The sequence below is a fragment of the Anguilla anguilla genome, chromosome 2 (genome assembly GCF_013347855.1).
Source record: "Anguilla anguilla isolate fAngAng1 chromosome 2, fAngAng1.pri, whole genome shotgun sequence".
In the NCBI taxonomy this organism is placed as follows: Eukaryota; Metazoa; Chordata; class Actinopteri; order Anguilliformes; family Anguillidae; genus Anguilla; species Anguilla anguilla.
In genome coordinates, this window is record NC_049202.1 from 47,166,916 (window position 1) to 47,184,349 (window position 17,434).

Consider the following 17,434-nt stretch of genomic DNA (forward strand, 5'->3'; position numbering starts at 1 on the left):
AACCTTGTTGCTGATTGGCTGTCTCATCAACACCGTTTTTCTTTCCCGGAAGGATTTCACACGGTCTCTGATGTTTGGTTGTTTACTACCGCATCAGCTATGGCTAAAGATCTCCTATATGCGCCGTTGGCCACTCCGGCAGTTATTCTTATTACACTTTAACAGATGGCTGTTTGGTATATGGTGCAGCCCTAAGGTCAGCTCCGCCCGGGCAGGCGCTCAGCTTCCCAACAGCAGGGCAGCGATTGGCTGTAAGCACTGGGAGCAGAGCCGTGATTGGCTGCAGGCACAGGTGTTGGGATGTTATCCTGGGTTACCGTGCGGTATTCCCAGTCCAGATGCAGTGCTGATTTCAGGCTGTACTGCTGAGTCTTGCTTTGTGAAGTGGGCCTGCACTGACCGCTCTGTCCCCCCTGTCTTTGGAAAGGCCACGGACAGCGACTACGAGGACGAGCAGCCCAAGCACTCCTTCGTCAACCACTACATGAGCGACCCCACCTACTACAACTCGTGGAAGCGGCAGCAGAAGGGGCTGAAGCAGAGCCCGGCCTACGCGTACGAGGAGTGCGCCGGGGGCGACGCCGAGGCCTACTATCAGACTGTAGTGACCCAGCACAGCGTGGGAGGGGCGTACACCCCCGCCGGCCAGCCTGCCCCCAGCTCACGGACACCCGCCACAGGCTTCTCCTCCTTCGTCTGACGCACGGTGCCACGCCGGGGGCGGGGAGGGGCGGGGTCAGGGTGGGGCTCGTCCAGTGGCTCCGGCAGCCCGGGGGGGTATGGTGAATTGTGGGTATTTAGCCGTCGGCTCCATACAGTAAAAAGACACAAAGGTATTGCTGGCAGGAGGAACATGAAGCTGTTTCTCAGCTCTGCACTTCTCCTGTGCCCACATTCCCCACAGTGTCTGTGACTTATCAAGACTGTGTGATTATCTCCGTCATACGTGTGTATCTGTGAGAGAGAGACTGAGACAGACAGGCAGTTTGAGTGAAAACGAAGGAATGGCTTACAAAACTAGATGGAAAAGAACTTTCCAGAAAGACAGAGAGAGAACTCCTGTGTAGTCACGGGACTCTGCTTCGACTTTGAAGAGTGAATGTGAGTTCAAGGCCTGGACTCAGTGCAGGGGATCACAGACGTGTTCTCACCCCAATAAATCTGATCCTCTTCAGAACTCAGCCAGCGGATGAAAAGAACTTTCCTCTCAAAAGGAATAAAAACATTTCTTCTGCCTGGCACTTAAAAGAGGAAATAATGGTCTTGTTTGTTAACAGTTAAAAAAACTGTTTCAGCTCAAAGATGGCCCTTAAAAAAATCTAATGGATCAAGACACTTGTAATTATAGGACTTTTAATCACATTAAGTGTATTACCCACAATCCACTTCAAAAGCTGAAAGCCCCAAGATGTTGCACTTGAGAGTTTGGAGGACGCGTCGACCACAAAACTTCTGAAAGACGGCTTAAAAAGGAGCAGAGCGGAATTTGCAAGACAACGGGGTGTGGGAGGCGTCAAAGGGAACCCTCTCCACCCTGCGCCGCACGGTCCTCTACATCAGAGAGAGACCTCCGACCGTGTGGCAGAAGCAGCAGCAGGTTCCCCGTGCCTGCTCTGAGCTGGCCTGCTGTGTGACGCTGCGCTGAAGCTGTGCTGAAGCTGAGGGTGGGCTGTACAGTACGCCGCGCCTGACCCCGCGGGCTGGCCTGCCTCCAGGACGCCCTCGCTCTCGCCGCTGGTCCTTCCACTTCAGTCCGGGAACCGCCCGTCAGACGAGTAACACTCACTTGAAGCTTTCCATGTTTTCGGTTTTTGTCTTATGGTTTGGTTTGGTTTTGTTTTGTTCTGAGAAGAATGAATGTAATGACAAGGAATTCCTTTGGGTTTGAAAGGATATTGAGATAAAAATATACTGCCTTTGCACACATGACTGCACTCTTAAGCCATATGGATATTGCTTTAACAGAAAGAAATGTGCATTTTCGACTTTTATTTTTCAAACTCATTTCTTTGATATTTTTTACGAAGAGAAAAGATGACTGAGGACTTTGTTTTGTTCCTTTTTTAGGTTAGCAATATGTACTGTATAAGTGTATTTTTAGTATAAATTTTGTACAGATCAATTTTTACTGTAGTGTTTTTTGCCACGTTGGTGTAGTTCTGTAGTCAGTCCATTACAGCAATCCATTGTTGTTGCTTGTTAGTGTATGGCAATCAGAAAGTAGAATGAGGAGATTTCAAAAATCCCTGAGATGATATGAGGATATAATAGTTCATAAACCTGTAGGGTATTTGAGCTAGATACAAATTCAGTCTATATTTTTTGAAAATTTAAATCTGTGAGTAAATATTAACTGTCTTATGTCCATTGAGTATGAACTGGTTTTTCACAAAGTAAAACAAATTTCCTCGCATTTTTTTAAATCAAATGAAATGTTTATTGTCAACCTTGATGGCTGTGTGACCTTATACTGTAATCGCTCCTGATTTCTGTTTCTCCTTGTTGTGTGCTGCTAACATTACAATAGGCCTCAAAACATTATGTGCTGAGTCATTATTATGACAAAGGCTCAGATATAACAAGGGATCTGATGCTCCTCCAAGAACATTAGTGAATATTTACTGAAGTTCCATAGTTCATGGTTATTCTTGGCAGTGGTATTTGTGAAGATGTGAATCAGTACAAGGCACAATATAATTCATTTTTATTCTCTGTAGGTGTACTGTTATGAGGCTTACACTGAAAACCGTCACTGATATAACTAAATAAATCTGATGTATTTTAACCGCATAGGTTGTATGTTCATTCACCCTCCCACAAACGCAACCGAACTCACAGAAACGGAAATGTAAATATATGAACTACAGCTGGCTGCGCCCGCACCGCACAGGTTTGTTTGGGACCCAGAGAAAGCGACGCGAGTGCTTGGAGAAGCTCGGCCACAGTTGAGCGTTCAGCGAGGGTAGAGCGATAACGTTTTTTATAGAGGGCAAACGGAAGAAAGGCTTATATTTGTAAGCAATTACATTCTGTCCATTTTGTTTGTCTTTCAGAAAAGTATTTGGGTAACTGACAATAACAGAGCTCTTTTAACATTTTCATTCATTTTTTTTCAGCGTACTTCCTGCTATGTACAGCAGAGGGCAGTAGCATTGGGGTAGAGTACCTCTGCTCAGAAGCAGGTGCTTGTATTTCATTATGCTATGCTGAAAAGCTTTGCTCACACCTTATCATTCAGTTTTGTATTTCTGTATCTTTTTTTAAAGTCTTGTGAAATAACATGGCACTAAGTTTTTATTTTATTTTATTGTACATAGCTTTCAGGGATCTATTGTTATGTACTCTATAGGTCTTCTGAATAAATGTCTGTCAAATCAAATTCCCACCATATTGTTTTGCAGTGGCTGTTCAATAACATTCATGTACTATCCCTGAACTGTACACTCTTTCATGTACAAATGTTCCGAGAGGTAAGACAAGGTTGGAATTATGAGTTCCTTTGACATAATCACAGGAAATGTAAAACATGTTTACTTGTGTCCAAGCCTGTATCATTTCTGATCACTTTTTTCTGTATGAGCTTTAAGAAAAATCTTCCAGGTTTATCCACGGTTGCATGACATTCACTCTTCCATTTCCGTAGCTTTACTTTGTTCCGATTTACCGCTGTTTTTGTATGGTATCTGTTTCAGGTGTTAGTTGACGTTGGTCGGGGAATGTTTTCTTTTTACTGTTGTAGTGCTCTTATAGTCATATTTACCAGACTCATTTCTTTGTTTAAAGCTTAATGATTTTGCACTCTTGCCATTTATTAAATAGAAAATGAAAATGTTCAAACTGCATTGTTGCACTCCTGTCATTTTTTCCATTTCAGGACTGATAGGTACATAAAGTCCATTATAAGCCTGAGCTCACTGGGCATTTCTGGCTCCTTTTTGCTGGTAACCATCAGCTAAATGCCAGTTCAGGGGAACCTTGCAGTTTTCATTTAACAGATATGCAGCTCATTAAAGACATTCAGTTATCTAAAAGTATATTTACATTTATTCAGTTATCTAATAGTATGAAAAAAACTGGATATTCAGTCCGTTTTCTTAACCATCACATTAGCTATATTACATGTATGTTCTATAAACAACTCATTTTCCTTACAATTTTCTGGAAACAGTCAAGCTGGGCTTATCAAGTTGTTGCATCCATCATTCGCATTCACACTTTCTAATATGACCAATTCGTGATAGAGATTTAAAGACTACATTTTATTCAATGGCGTAAGCTTTGTTTAAAATTTTGAAGAAGGGAATTTTTTATGTAGGGATTATATTTAGAGGTAATTTTACATGTAGATAGAATTTCGCATGTACTAAAATTTGCCATTCAAAGGTAGGTAAACTTGTCTTTTATGGCTAAAACTCAATAAAAAGCTCCCAGAGGTAGACAGGTATTTTTCTAACACCAAAGGGTGAAAGACCTTTTATCTTTACCTTTGTAATACATTTTTTTTTTAGATTAGACAGAACATTAATCTGTGCTACTGCATGTTTATGGCCTCTTTAAAAAATGTAAATACAGATTGTTCACATGCTTGTCAATAAAATTAACCCAAATTATGCCCCTACACCTAAAATTCTCTAACCTGCACCTGTCACAATTCAGTATTAGTCCAATCAAAGATTTTTTACATTGTAAAAACATTTAATTTCCTGAGGTAAATACAGGTTTCATCTCATTTCGTACTAAATGAATAGCCTAAATTCAGCAAGTCTCTGACACTTCCTGTCATTACTTTCTGCTGTCTAATAAACTCATTAGTAAAGGAACAAAGTTCAGTCAAGAGTAAACATGCCAGCCAGAGTACATAATACACCCCTTTCCTCCTTTCACCTGCAGTATAACTGAGATAAAAGGGCACTGAGTTGATTTCATAATCACAGAATTTGTGTGCAGTAACAGCAGTATAGCATGTGACGAGTTATAATTACGAACAAATAGTGCATACATTGCAAACTGGTATAAGCACAAAGTTAGTTCCAAGGTTATAACTGACATCAAATAAGCAAGCTTTTTTTTCCTTTCATATTTTAATTCCCGTACTTGGGCATGACATACAGTACTGTACATTCAAGGAATAACATTAAGAAATATAATTTAAAAAAAAAAAAAAAAAGACCTGAAGTTGTTTTCTTCAAGGACATCGCAAAAAGGCAGCTCGTTCTGTAGTGCTTGAAACACTTGTTGTGCTTTTGAACGTTTCATTGCAGATAAACTGTCAACTCAAGGACTTTGGAGATTATTTTATAATGTCTTGATATAAACATATTTATGATGTTTTTATATATAAATATTATTTATTATATCTAGTCATTTCCAGGTTGTGTTGGGAAAATGAGCTGGGACCCTTCAATGAAGGATTTACAGTCAGGTGCAGCAATAAAAGGTCCACAGAAATCCGAATCTACAATTAAGCTAAGTGAAAATACCGCAATATTAACCAGGCACTGGATAAAGTAGAAGCCAAACTGGTTTCTCACATTTCCGAACAATGAAAGAACCAGAGCAATGCCGTACATTAATTAAACTACAGCAATTTTTCTGAGAAAGCATGCAGTCTGCAGATAGCAACTTAGAGTGACTGTCAGGAGAATTACCCACAGTGTGAGTCACTAACACTAGGTAACACGAAAGGTAAAACGGCAGGAAAAACAGTCCTGTAGTGAAAGGGTGTGTCAGGCCAGCTTGGCAAGTTCGTCCTACTGTGTCCATAGTGCACCATCCGGGCTTGTGAACAGGTGACTTGGTAGTATTATGTTCAACTTACAAACGGTAAAAATCCACATGAGTAAATAAAGCACAATCATTAACAAAAATGTTTCTGTTACACTATTATGCATTTACGGGCCTATTCAGACTGGAGAAATAGGCACAAAGTCAACTTAAGTCAAAAACTGGCTGGTATATCCCGAGTTTGTGCAGTTAGATGTATGTATAACAAGACAGGAAAGCACACCCTCGGCCCACAGAGTGTATATAGGACCTGGAGAGAGTGGCTGGGGCCGGGGATTGAAGCACAGCATGAAACTGGAAATGGGCTCTATTCTACGACTGATTTTTGTTTTCGTTTCAATGTTGAAACCAACCTACCTACCTAGCTAAATAAAAGAAATGATGAACCTCATCAGTCATTTTTGTGGTGATAAATTTCACTATGCATGGCAGTTTGTGAAAAAAGTATTGCTTTTGGTTCAGAGGTTTTTGGGTAAATAGATACCCTTGCATAATACAAGTGATAATAGATTGTAACAGGGGCTCTCACCCTCTGTGAGCCTACCTATCTAGCTTGAAAACTAGCTAGCTATTGATATGTTATGGATGTAGGCTGGGTTTTTGGTGATATTACATCTTTCCTTGCTGATCTGGGAAACTTGCTATCCAACTATGATGATTTAAAGCTTATACAGTATAGCCAACAAGTCCATCCAAAGAGAAATACTTTGGAAAGAACAACTCTGAGGACTTCCCTCCAGCAATGTTAAAACACTCCTTTCTTTAATGGAGAGATCTTGCTTGCCTGGCCTTCACCAGAAATGGGCTGAGCTAGGTTTGATTTTAAAGAATAAGAACAACTGTTGAATAATAAGAATAAGCAGCACATCAAAATCTAAATGTAATCATTTTAATATGTTTTTTCCCTTAAATAATGAATGCTTTATAATACAAGTAAATGCATTAGCCTATCCAACTAAGCTCATGTGGGTGCATGTGAAAACCAGATTTCTTCCACAGTGTCAATAAAAATGTCATTTCAGTTACACCTCACTGCATAGGTAGGAAGGCCTCAGAGCCTCACCACAACAGGACCGCAATCTGCTAAAGAAACCTCTCCACTGAGAATCAATGACAGATAGTGAGGCCTTGCATTGTGTTGGTGTAATGGAGGCTTAACCCATAACCTCCATTCACAAATCCCGCACTTATGCCCCAGTTAGCCAGCTAAGTCTAATGCGCTTAAACTGCCAAGGTGCACAATTTTGTACTTATGTTGACTTTGCGTGCCTATGTTGGGTCTGAATCAGCCCCCATGTATTGAGTTTCATGGTCTGAACTTTGTACATGAAAAAAGAATATCAAAGTAATGTGTGATATCACGATCTCGAGTTATTGGAGAATGATGTAATTCTCTATTTCTCATGACCAATAGCAAGACAAACAATGGGAGGGGAAAGTACCGCTGGCAAAGTCACAGGTTTCACAGCATAATAAAGCATTGCACAATGTCATGGCAGATATAATTTCCTGGATCAAATCAGACTTCTCCTTCACAAGGGCTCTGCAAAGTCATTGACGGAAGGCACTACCCTTTTAACACATTTTTGCGGCAGACCTTCATGCCTAACTTGTCACAAAAAGACTGCCATTGAGGTCATTTTACAAGATGCAAGGTGTGAATTCTGAAAGGACAACAGAAGACTCTACAATGAGTTTCCTCTTGCTTTTTTCAACAACAACTTGGGCCCTCCTTTTATTTTCTCTAAGCTTGATTGTCACGTAAGTAATATTATATTCATTTGGCTAGTTTTCAGTATATAGCATATTGTTACTGCCATAATATTAAGCAGGTTGTGTTGAAAATCTGATGACATTTAAGCCTTGAATGACATATTGTACAAAAATAGGTTAAAAAACAGCATCTACTATCACTGATAATGACAATGGCTTTGTCATTTGTAAATGTCTATTTAGTTAAACTCCCATACTGTAGTACAGTAGTTGATGTTATTTGTTTTATACTAGAATTGGACAGAGGGTATTATTCAGTTTAATCACTACACTGATTTGTCTTTCATACTAACTTTAATTTATTTTTGTAGATTTCAGTCATAAGTGACCTTAAGTTTTTGTAAGAATTCAGAACATGTATTACTTCATAAATTAGGAACATTTTTTGTGATAGTTCAATTCCGCCTGTCATTAGGCAATAAAATAAGTGGGCTTAAGCAGGAACTGAACCCTAATAGTTTGGGGGTTTCTTTTTTGGACAACATTCCTAATGCCGCCGTTCAACATTACCTTTTTCATTTCTATTGGCAGATATGGTTACTGGCCATATGGATTCTTTAAAAAGCTGGGAATTAAGGGACCCAAACCCATACCTTTTATGGGAACACTACTGGAGTACCGAAAGGTGTGTTAACATTTAATACTTATAGGAATTAACACTGTATGATTTTTACAGTAAAGAGAGAAAAGTGTAGTTTCACTAAATTCACAGTTTCTTTCCTTGTTTTCAGGGTTTCCAAAATGCAGATTTGGAGTGTTTCCAGAAATATGGGAAAATCTGGGGGTGAGTATTCATTTCTGATACAGTTCAATTAAATGAATATACTGTGGAATCAATGAAATGCTTTAGTAATTTGGAGTTGAACATACAGTACCATTGGACCCTGGCAATGTTGCTGATATCATAAATGGAATGGGGCAAGCCAATGTAAAGGAAGGAGGATAGAACTTGTGCCAGATAAAGACATAGATAATTGCATAGAAGATGATCCAACATGATTTTCCATGAAGGAATTACCCTATTTCAGAACATACCTTGAAACAGACAGCAATATCCAGTGTTGAATATTAGCAAATATGCATTGCCCTTGCTGGGTAAGTTGTAATTTACTACCAATTTCCCAGATAATGGTATATTGAAATAGTCCATTTAATTGAGATTTTGCTGTTGGCCAGTTGGTGTCAGCCCACAATTCATTCCTTTGTGCGACATTGTCCTTGGTTTTCTTGCTTCCAAAAAATTTAACAAGTGGTTACAGTAAATAAAATAGAATACTGGTTTCACTAGATGCTTTTCACTGCTTTTCAGTCTGAGTGTGTGATTTACTCTCATACTCAGTTAACCTGAAGCATTAACGACCTATATCAAGAAAACTTCAGTTAATCAGATAATTACACAGTCACTCAGATTGAGTACTGTTACTGGAACTTGGATCACACATTGCATAATAATATGAACATCCTGTTAACTGTCTATAATTCAACTATTCTTGGTGGATCTGGGCCAAAATTGTGAAGAAAGGGGATTTGCCCAGGGACTTTACTGCAAAAGGTTGAAATAAAAGTGCCTTATTGCATTACCCAAACATTTTCAAGTAATCATTTGTAGATTGTACAGATTGCAGATTGTCTTTTTCACAGTAATCTGAATGAAAGCAGTGGTTTTTTTTTTCCTTTTTAATATTTCAGTTTAAACTGTTATTTTAAATTTAACTTTTGTAATCCTCTTCAAGTTTATACGATGGCAGACAGCCAGTACTGGCCATTATGGATCCTGCAATGATCAAAACTATCCTGGTCAAGGAATGCTACTCACTTTTCACCAACAGAAGAGTAAGCCAATACTACATCACGGAGTGTCTGCTTAACAAGAATAAGTTAAGAACATTGCAGTGTTAGTAGCAGGCATCATTGTATTCAGAAATGCATCCTCTGTCCTCAGAATATCCGTCTGAATGGCCCCTTGTACGATGCTATTTCCATTGTGGAGGACGATGAATGGAGGAGAATCAGAAGTGTTCTCTCACCCTGTTTCACCAGCGGTCGACTGAAAGAGGCGAGCTTCCCCCAGCTCTTACAAAAACTGTGATTCTTCACAAAGAAAATTAATCATTTTTCCCTTGGGAGAGGGCAAGCAGAAAAGAGCATAGTCTACTTGAGTCAAGGCCTTTGTACAAATTGCCCCAGATAATGTGACTTCATGAAAAACACAAAAGCAATGAGGACAATATGGAAATTGTTTATTTTTTAGGATATTCCAAAAGGATTGTACTTTTTTTTTTTTTAAATATTTTGAATACCTTTTTTATTTTCACAGATGTTTACAATCATGAAACACCATTGTGATAATTTAATTGAGAGTCTGCAGAAGACAGCCGACAGTGGGAAAGCAGCAGAAATGAAAGAGTGAGTAGCACCGCTGATAGAGGTGTAGTGACCGACAGGTTCACCGAAAATCCCACCTTCATTTCCCACAGCACACCGTGAGCCCCTTTACTGGGAACAGAGCGGCTGAGTCTGCTCCTGTGATTAGTGCAGATCTACTGATCTACTGTGCTCACAGATCAGAAGATAGATCAGGGGCACTCAACTTGTTTTAACATCCATAGACCTCTTCACTGACCTCTGGGTGCACATACACACACACGTGTGACACTCAGGTATATGAGAGGTGTGTGGAAGTTATTTACGAAAGTGAACAATGGCATGAGTTCTGAACCAAATTCAATAGGTATTTCCTCTTGGGAACATGGTTGTGCACAGCAAATTCCAATGCAATTCAGCAATTACTTTCCCAGATATATTATAGCTTTGTAATGCCAAATGGGATCATTTATATAAATTTTACCAGGTATTGAGTTGGCAAATTGCTAGATGTACTTCACCATAATGCCAATTCTTGCTCTTATTCACCCATTGATCCCTTTTTGCACATTTACTACATTTATTTTGCACTAAGCTAAATTCAGGTGCAACAGGGTTTTTTTTTTTTTTTTTTTTTTTTGGAATTATGATTTCTATTGGTTTTTCACATGCAGGGTCACATTACAATAACTACATCAGGTCAGAAAATGGACAGAATTAATCATGCCCAGCACACATCAGGAACAGGAGAAAGGATAAAAATAAAAAAGAGAAAAAAACACCAAAAAAAACATGCATTTGTGAACATTATAAAAGAGTCTTAATGCATTATACAATCGGTTCCTACTTTAATCTGACTCCTGTTATGAATGAATGGGAGGGATTTAAGATTCTTGGTTAGCATGAAAAGATTCAATGCCGACCCATAGTGAGTCGCATCTGTCCAGAAACCAACTTATGTGTTTCATTTGGGCGGTCCAATAACAGTTGAAAAAGTTGAAAGTTTGGTAATGATACCCCTCCCATTTCCCTAGATAAGCTTGGAAAATTTAATTTTCCGCTTTTATTGTTCCCTATATATCTAGACATGCAAATATTAAATCTCTTAAAAATAACAAGCAAGATAACAGGGAAGACTTTGAAACAGAGCTCCCTGTTTGTGATTGTCTCTACACTAAGCCTGGTAAGGCTTGCCAGCACTCTCTCCAAGCACAAGGGAGATTATTCTGGTGGCCGAACATCTCGGCGCCGGTCAAAAAAATTGTTTATTTTAATTCTCCTTATTTTTATTAATTTTTTTAACCTTCATTACACTTCTTTAGGTAACGTTTGTACCCTTGTTCTTTTTCGAGCTAGGTGGCTGGGAAATTCACTTAAAGACTCTGTTGGGTTGTCAGAAGGGGAGGTTGAGCAGGAGCTGGAACTGTTGCTTGCCCCAGAAAACTCAAAAAAAAACTTTTAAATCCAGGCAGTCGAGAGACTCAGTTATCACAGCAATTCTTTGATAACTTCAATACCCCAAATCTTACGCTATCCATTAGGTATGCTGTAGCCAGGCAGCATGAATTGTAATGAAATGTAAGAATTGTACCGTATGTTAGTTTAAGAGAACATTATCCTGCTCTTTTTTAGTTGTTCTTTTCACTGTGTAGTTTATGTTTTGCTGCTGGTGTTCCTTGTGTTTCAGGTTCTTTGGTGCATACAGTATGGATGTTGTCGCCAGCACTTCCTTCAGTGTCGATATTGATTCTCTCAACAACCCAAAGGACCCCTTTGTCACAAACATCAAGAAAATGCTTAAATTCAGTTTCTTCCATCCACTGTTTCTTTTGATAGGTAAAAGCTACTCAAGGTTACAACATTCTTTCATTTTATGATAAAACTGATTATTGTATACATTAACTAATGCCATCTACACCTCAGTGCTATTGGTCAGTATATTACACTACTAAACTTTACTATGCTATATACTACATTACTATATTATATAAATGCTTGAGTCTAATTCCCTCTCTGTTGAAGTTTATTTTTACGCCTGTACTCCATTTTATTTCTTCAGCATTCTTCCCTTTCCTGGGCCCACTGCTGGAGAAAATGGAGCTTTCCCTTTTTCCAACATCTGTGACAGATTTCTTTTATACCTTCCTTCAGAAAATAAAGTCACAACGTCAAATAAAAGTTCACAAGGTAAGTGAGAGAAAATAAATGACACTTTCTTCCATACAGTTCTTATTTGAATATTTTATAAAAGAATCATGATCCATAAACCAAACTGTTATAACCTAAAACAAAATTGTTAATAATGTGGTTGCATATGGTGCTGTGAATGTACTGTAGAATCGAGTGGATTTCCTACAACTGATGGTGGATTCCCAGATACATGAAAAGAGCGTTGGCACACAAGGGGAACTACTCAAAGGTATATCACTAAATCAAGTGCAAGGCAATTATTTGAAAGAGAATAACTGATTCATTATGAATTTATCAAAGGAAAACAAATATTGAAAGACAATGAACTGCAGGACGTCAAATAGAGAAATCAAATCAGAGGTTTGAACACCACCTCTCACTGTTAATGAGCCTGTTTCTGAATCATACTCTGCTCAAATGTGTGCGTCCTCCAGCACAGCCTCCCCCCCATCATTGTTATATATCTCTATGACCCATAGAAAAGACTGCCTTTTGGATGATGTAGGTGTGAGCATGCTGTGTACAATAGTGCAATTTTAATAAAGCTTTGTCACTAAGTAAACATAAGAAACATCAATCACATTCACATGAACAGAGGGAATCTCATGTGAGCATTGTTGCTGTTATATCTTTCATTTGATGCAACCACTGAACATAGAATATTCGAACATTTTATTCATACTATTTGTTTTATACTTGTCCTTATCCTTTATGCTTCATAACAACTGGAAAAACTAGGTTTCAATACTCAGTAGTGGACAATATTCATTTGTATTTCATTGCAGGTCTTACAGACCATGAAATTCTTTCCCAGTCAATGATGTTCATATTTGCTGGTTATGAGACTAGCAGTAGCACCCTCTCATTCTTGGCCTACAACCTGGCCACCAACCCTGAAACCATGAAGAAGCTTCAAGAGGAGATTGATGAAGTGTTTCCAAACAAGGTGAACCCTGGGGTGAATCGTTGCCCCTTCAAAGGCTTTGAATTCATAATGAAAATTGAAATTGTTCAGTCAGGTTTATTTTCGTCTTTCACATAGAGAGGATTAGAACAATATCAGGATTTAACAACTGTTATGCACATACATTTCCTCATATAGGTCATACTATTGACAGTAAGCAGGGCTACAAACCAAATATCACAGAGAATGGACAGTACCTGGACACAGTTGTTTTCATTCCACTGGACGTTAGGGTTCTTTGGGTAACTGCAATCAAAACACTCCAAGCTACTCAAAATAATTCTGCAGGTTACCTGCTATCATCAGTGAGAGATTTACCTCTCATCCAATCAAAACTAGCACTCCAATAGAATTCCATGTGGCTTTTAGTATGAAGCACAGCCATTAGCTTACAGATGAGTGTATCAGAGGATTGCACTCACTTGAACTTCAATGTCATCAGTGTGATTACAGGCATAGCACAAAGGTGGGGCGAGACAATTTTCCACAAGTAAATACAATCTTAATGAAGTATTCAATTTCTCTCAGATATGAAGGGATGTTTATCTTTCTTTTTGAAGGCCCCGGTGACCTATGAACCACTGATGCAAATGGAGTATATGGATATGGTACTGAACGAGTCTTTGAGGCTCTACCCTATTGCTGCTCGTCTTGAGAGGGTTTGCAAGAAGACCGTTGAGATCAATGGGGTGACCATTCCGAAAGGGACTGTTGTCGCAATTCCAACTTATGCCTTACACCGTGACCCTGACTTGTGGTCAGAACCCGAACTCTTCAAACCTGAGAGGTAGGATGCTCTGAAAAATGTCAATGAGACTCAAAGGACATTTTGACTTTAGAATATGTTTAAGTTTAAGAAAAATTAAGAAAATTAAGCTCAATGGATAATGTCATCTCAAAATGAGGAACATACCTTTCATTGCCCTTACCTTTCTTTTTGAGACATGAATTTGTGACAGATAATTTGAGATAGCTCAGTATAAATTTTGACCATCTATTAACTGTGCAAGTTTAAGAAAGCACACAAATTAAATTCACAGGAATAGACACCCAAAATTATGAACAGACCACCTTCTCTTTAATTTCATTTAGAAAATTCATTTCATGCTTTGTTTTTGCCTTTTTAGGCTAAATTGTCATTAAGCCTGTATAGTTTCAAAATATGTGAACCTCCATCTTCCTTCCCCACATAGGTTTAGTAAGGAAAACAAAGACAGCATAGACCCCTATGTCTATATGCCATTTGGAGCTGGTCCTCGGAACTGCATTGGAATGAGGTTTGCCCTTGTCCTCATAAAACTCGCCATGGTTCAGATACTTCAGAACTTCAGCTTTGCTACCTGTGATGAGACAGAGGTGAGGCCAATTCAATTTTTGTTCATGCATTTGTTTTCTAATTTCTCTACCAGCGTAGTAAATTATTATAATTGTTGTTGTTGGAATTGTGAATGACTAGGAAACTAAGTACTGTTTCAACTGTTCAGAAGAGACACGAAGGAGGAAGAGAGTCACACACACTGAGATTCCAGTTGAAGATCGAGTAGCAGTATTATTTTTTTAATCTTGTGCATGGCAAGATATAACACAAATGTGATCTATTTGGAAGGAGTAAAATGGAACACAAACATTACCCACAAGAGTAACAGAAGTTATGATGATAGATTTATTTGCTTTTTAAAAGTATTAATTATGTCTCATGTAAAAATACACAATTTGTTTGTCTGTTATATATACCTTTTTTTTACAATATCGTTATTTATTTCATGGGGAGTTGTCCATTTTATATAGGACAAGAAGACTCAGATACTTGTACTACTGATTTCAGTATGTAATTATTAAAGCTTCTTTTTTATATGCTCTTATGGTTTTGATGTGCGCTCTTCAGTCAGTGACCTTGCAGTTTTAACTGATGTGGCCTGATTTACTGATACACAAATAGACTATTTCTGTCTGTCTTTAGATCCCTTTGGAGCTGGATATTCAAGGACTTCTTGCTCCTAAAAACCCAGTAAAACTGAAGCTTGTTCCACGTGGGATCACAAACAAAGAGGAATAAAATAATCATTGTACTGAAATCAGGACATTAGACATGATTGTATGTAAATAATATACTGTATGTTGCATAACTGACCTCACAGAGGTCATCCTGCAGGTGCACAGTTAGAATGAAGTAATTGACATAGTGTCTATCAGTTTCAAAATATTTTCTTTGAATATGTTAATAACTATTCTTTAAATCCGCTTTTCAGACTCAGTGAGGTATTTTGCAAATCCAATGACCATTGTAATACTTAATACTTGAGTAGTTTATCTTCATAGGGTCAACAGTGACTGGGGAAATTACTGTTTAACCTATTTTGCCAAATTATCATTTTCAGTTAGTAATTTCTGTATTTTCCCATACAATTATTTTTAACACATTTTTTTTGTGATGTGGTAATAAACTGAAGAAATAAAAGGACTGGTCACATATGACTAGATCACTACTTGTCATTGGAATAGTATATATGTTGCTTTGTGAAAGTATGATATCGGGGCGATGTTATATACTCCAAAGCTGTTATGTTTCTTCTGCTTCCTCAAACTGATCAGCTGGTGGGACTGGATGGCATCTGCTGGGAGACCAGCCAGGACACAGCTGCAATAGTCCAGCTGGGAGAGCACAGGGGCCTGGACAGTCAGTTGGGTAGCATGCTGTATGTAGGCATGTGTGCTATATGATGTGATACAGGTCAACAGTTCATTTGTTCATTTGTATTATGCATGCTTATTTGAAGTAACACTATACAGAATAAACTATAAGCCACATCTGTCCCATTTAATATACAGGTGGGTAATATTAACTCATAGCAAAGAATGAAACTAACATGTGATGATACAAAAGTAAATAAAGATTTTCTTTAAAACTTTCCATTTGGACTGACATACCTGTGTATGATGATGAAGATGACAATAAGAATGGCGATGATGATGCTGCTTATTATTATCAGGGTTCCAAGCCCATATGGCTGAAACCCAATTGTTATTGTTGTTATTATTATTATTATTATTATTATTATTATTATTATTATTATTATTATTATTATTATCACCCATTTTTTTGCAATTTCCCATGAGATGGTAAATGATAGAGACCTGAGCATTGGCACCCTGGTCAGGTTACTTGGAGGCCCAAACAATATACTGTAAACAGATGTGCTGTAAGTAAAGAACCAAATTTTTTACTTTTAAAATAATAATAACTCCCACACTGTATGTCCGATTTTCACAAAACTTAGTATACATGATCTTGTGAAAAAGCTCTACAACAAAATTGGTCATCACTTATCTCAGAAACCAAATGACGGAATGAAACAAAACCACGTAGACAAAATCTGGGGACACACAGTATTAGTTAAAATATGAATTTTGGTGGGAATTAGTCCAGGTGGGCGTGGTCAATGACATAATGGCTTGTAAGTGAGAGTGGGTGTGGCCAATCACTCTCTTCCTGAGACCCGGACCATATGTTTGTGTGCATTTTAAATTTCTCCTTGCTATACAGGGACAAAAAATTATGTCCTTGTATGAGGACAATGAGTTTACTTTCACATACAATTTATTTTATAATTTATACATTTATATTAATTATAATCAATGCAATTAAAATTGCACAATTAAATGGCTTGCAGGGTCATGACTATCGCTAAAAAGTATATACCAGATCAAACAACAAATATTTCAAATGATAAATAAGCAGATTTGAACATCAAAACCTTATACGGTTTTTACCATTTGTACTTTTGCTCGTTCTTCTCCCATCTTGTTTTCAAACAAAAATCACTGAATGTTGTATTAATTAGTTCTTAGTTGCTGCACACTAGAGAAAATGAATCGGCATATCAGAGTATCATTGACTCCTCTGTGCGCTGAAAACGGAATAAAGCTCAGAAACAAATCACTTGAAATAATATTTCTTTATTGTTTTTCATAAATGACATAGTTTGGACTTTCAGATAAAAACAACTATATTTGCCCGCTAGTTTCGTTGAGTTGTCATTATCTTGCCGATCAGTGGTACAGGTTATGCAGTGCGTACAGGGGTTGAATCTGTGTTACTGCTGATTCATCCGGTCAGTGATTTTAAAAATAATGATAATAAAACGTAGGCATGACAGGAGTCCACACTGTTATTTCAATTATTTACTGACATACTGCATACATATCTGCCTTGTGCTATTTAACAGATAGCATATGGTTTATAACCACTTAGATTTATAATGGAAGTGTTTATGCACTTCCCTCTCACTCATGCATTGATACACGAAGGAAGCCATATATAGTGCCATTTCCAAGTATGGCCTTTACTCGATTAAAGTC

General features: G+C 38.0%; 2 protein-coding genes across 6 annotated transcripts in view; both read left to right on the forward strand.

The window, feature by feature from the left end:
* The window catches only part of sdk1b (sidekick cell adhesion molecule 1b), a 351,675-nt gene extending 347,833 nt beyond the window's left edge, over positions 1 to 3,842 (forward strand). For 3 of the 5 annotated variants that reach the window (XM_035405015.1, XM_035405016.1, XM_035405019.1), the window contains one exon: positions 428 to 3,842. In XM_035405015.1, the coding sequence (XP_035260906.1) occupies positions 428 to 700 (273 nt within the window). In that variant the 3' untranslated portion in view covers positions 701 to 3,842. The remainder of the gene's footprint in view (positions 1 to 427) is intronic. The other 2 variants (XM_035405017.1, XM_035405018.1) reach the window with 1 other exon arrangement.
* Positions 3,843 to 7,264: 3,422 nt separating this feature from the next.
* LOC118220759 (cytochrome P450 3A30-like) lies at positions 7,265 to 15,883 on the forward strand. Its single transcript, XM_035404944.1, has 13 exons — positions 7,265 to 7,545; positions 8,089 to 8,182; positions 8,289 to 8,341; positions 9,291 to 9,390; positions 9,500 to 9,613; positions 9,875 to 9,963; positions 11,609 to 11,757; positions 11,981 to 12,108; positions 12,259 to 12,340; positions 12,897 to 13,057; positions 13,636 to 13,862; positions 14,269 to 14,431; positions 15,036 to 15,883. Exons 1-13 carry the CDS (start codon positions 7,433 to 7,435, stop codon positions 15,129 to 15,131), a joined length of 1,569 nt encoding a protein of 522 aa, XP_035260835.1. The 5' UTR covers positions 7,265 to 7,432; the 3' UTR covers positions 15,132 to 15,883.
* The last annotated feature ends 1,551 nt before the right edge of the window (positions 15,884 to 17,434 follow it).

Excerpts from the sequence above, each read along its gene's own strand:
- LOC118220759 (XM_035404944.1), top strand. The coding sequence starts at position 7,433 with ATGCAAGGTGTGAATTCTGAAAGGACAACAGAAGACTCTACAATGAGT. Across the intron at positions 8,183-8,288 it reads CACTACTGGAGTACCGAAAG|GGTTTCCAAAATGCAGATTT; the intron begins GTGTGTTAACAT and ends CCTTGTTTTCAG. Across the intron at positions 13,863-14,268 it reads GAACTCTTCAAACCTGAGAG|GTTTAGTAAGGAAAACAAAG; the intron begins GTAGGATGCTCT and ends TTCCCCACATAG.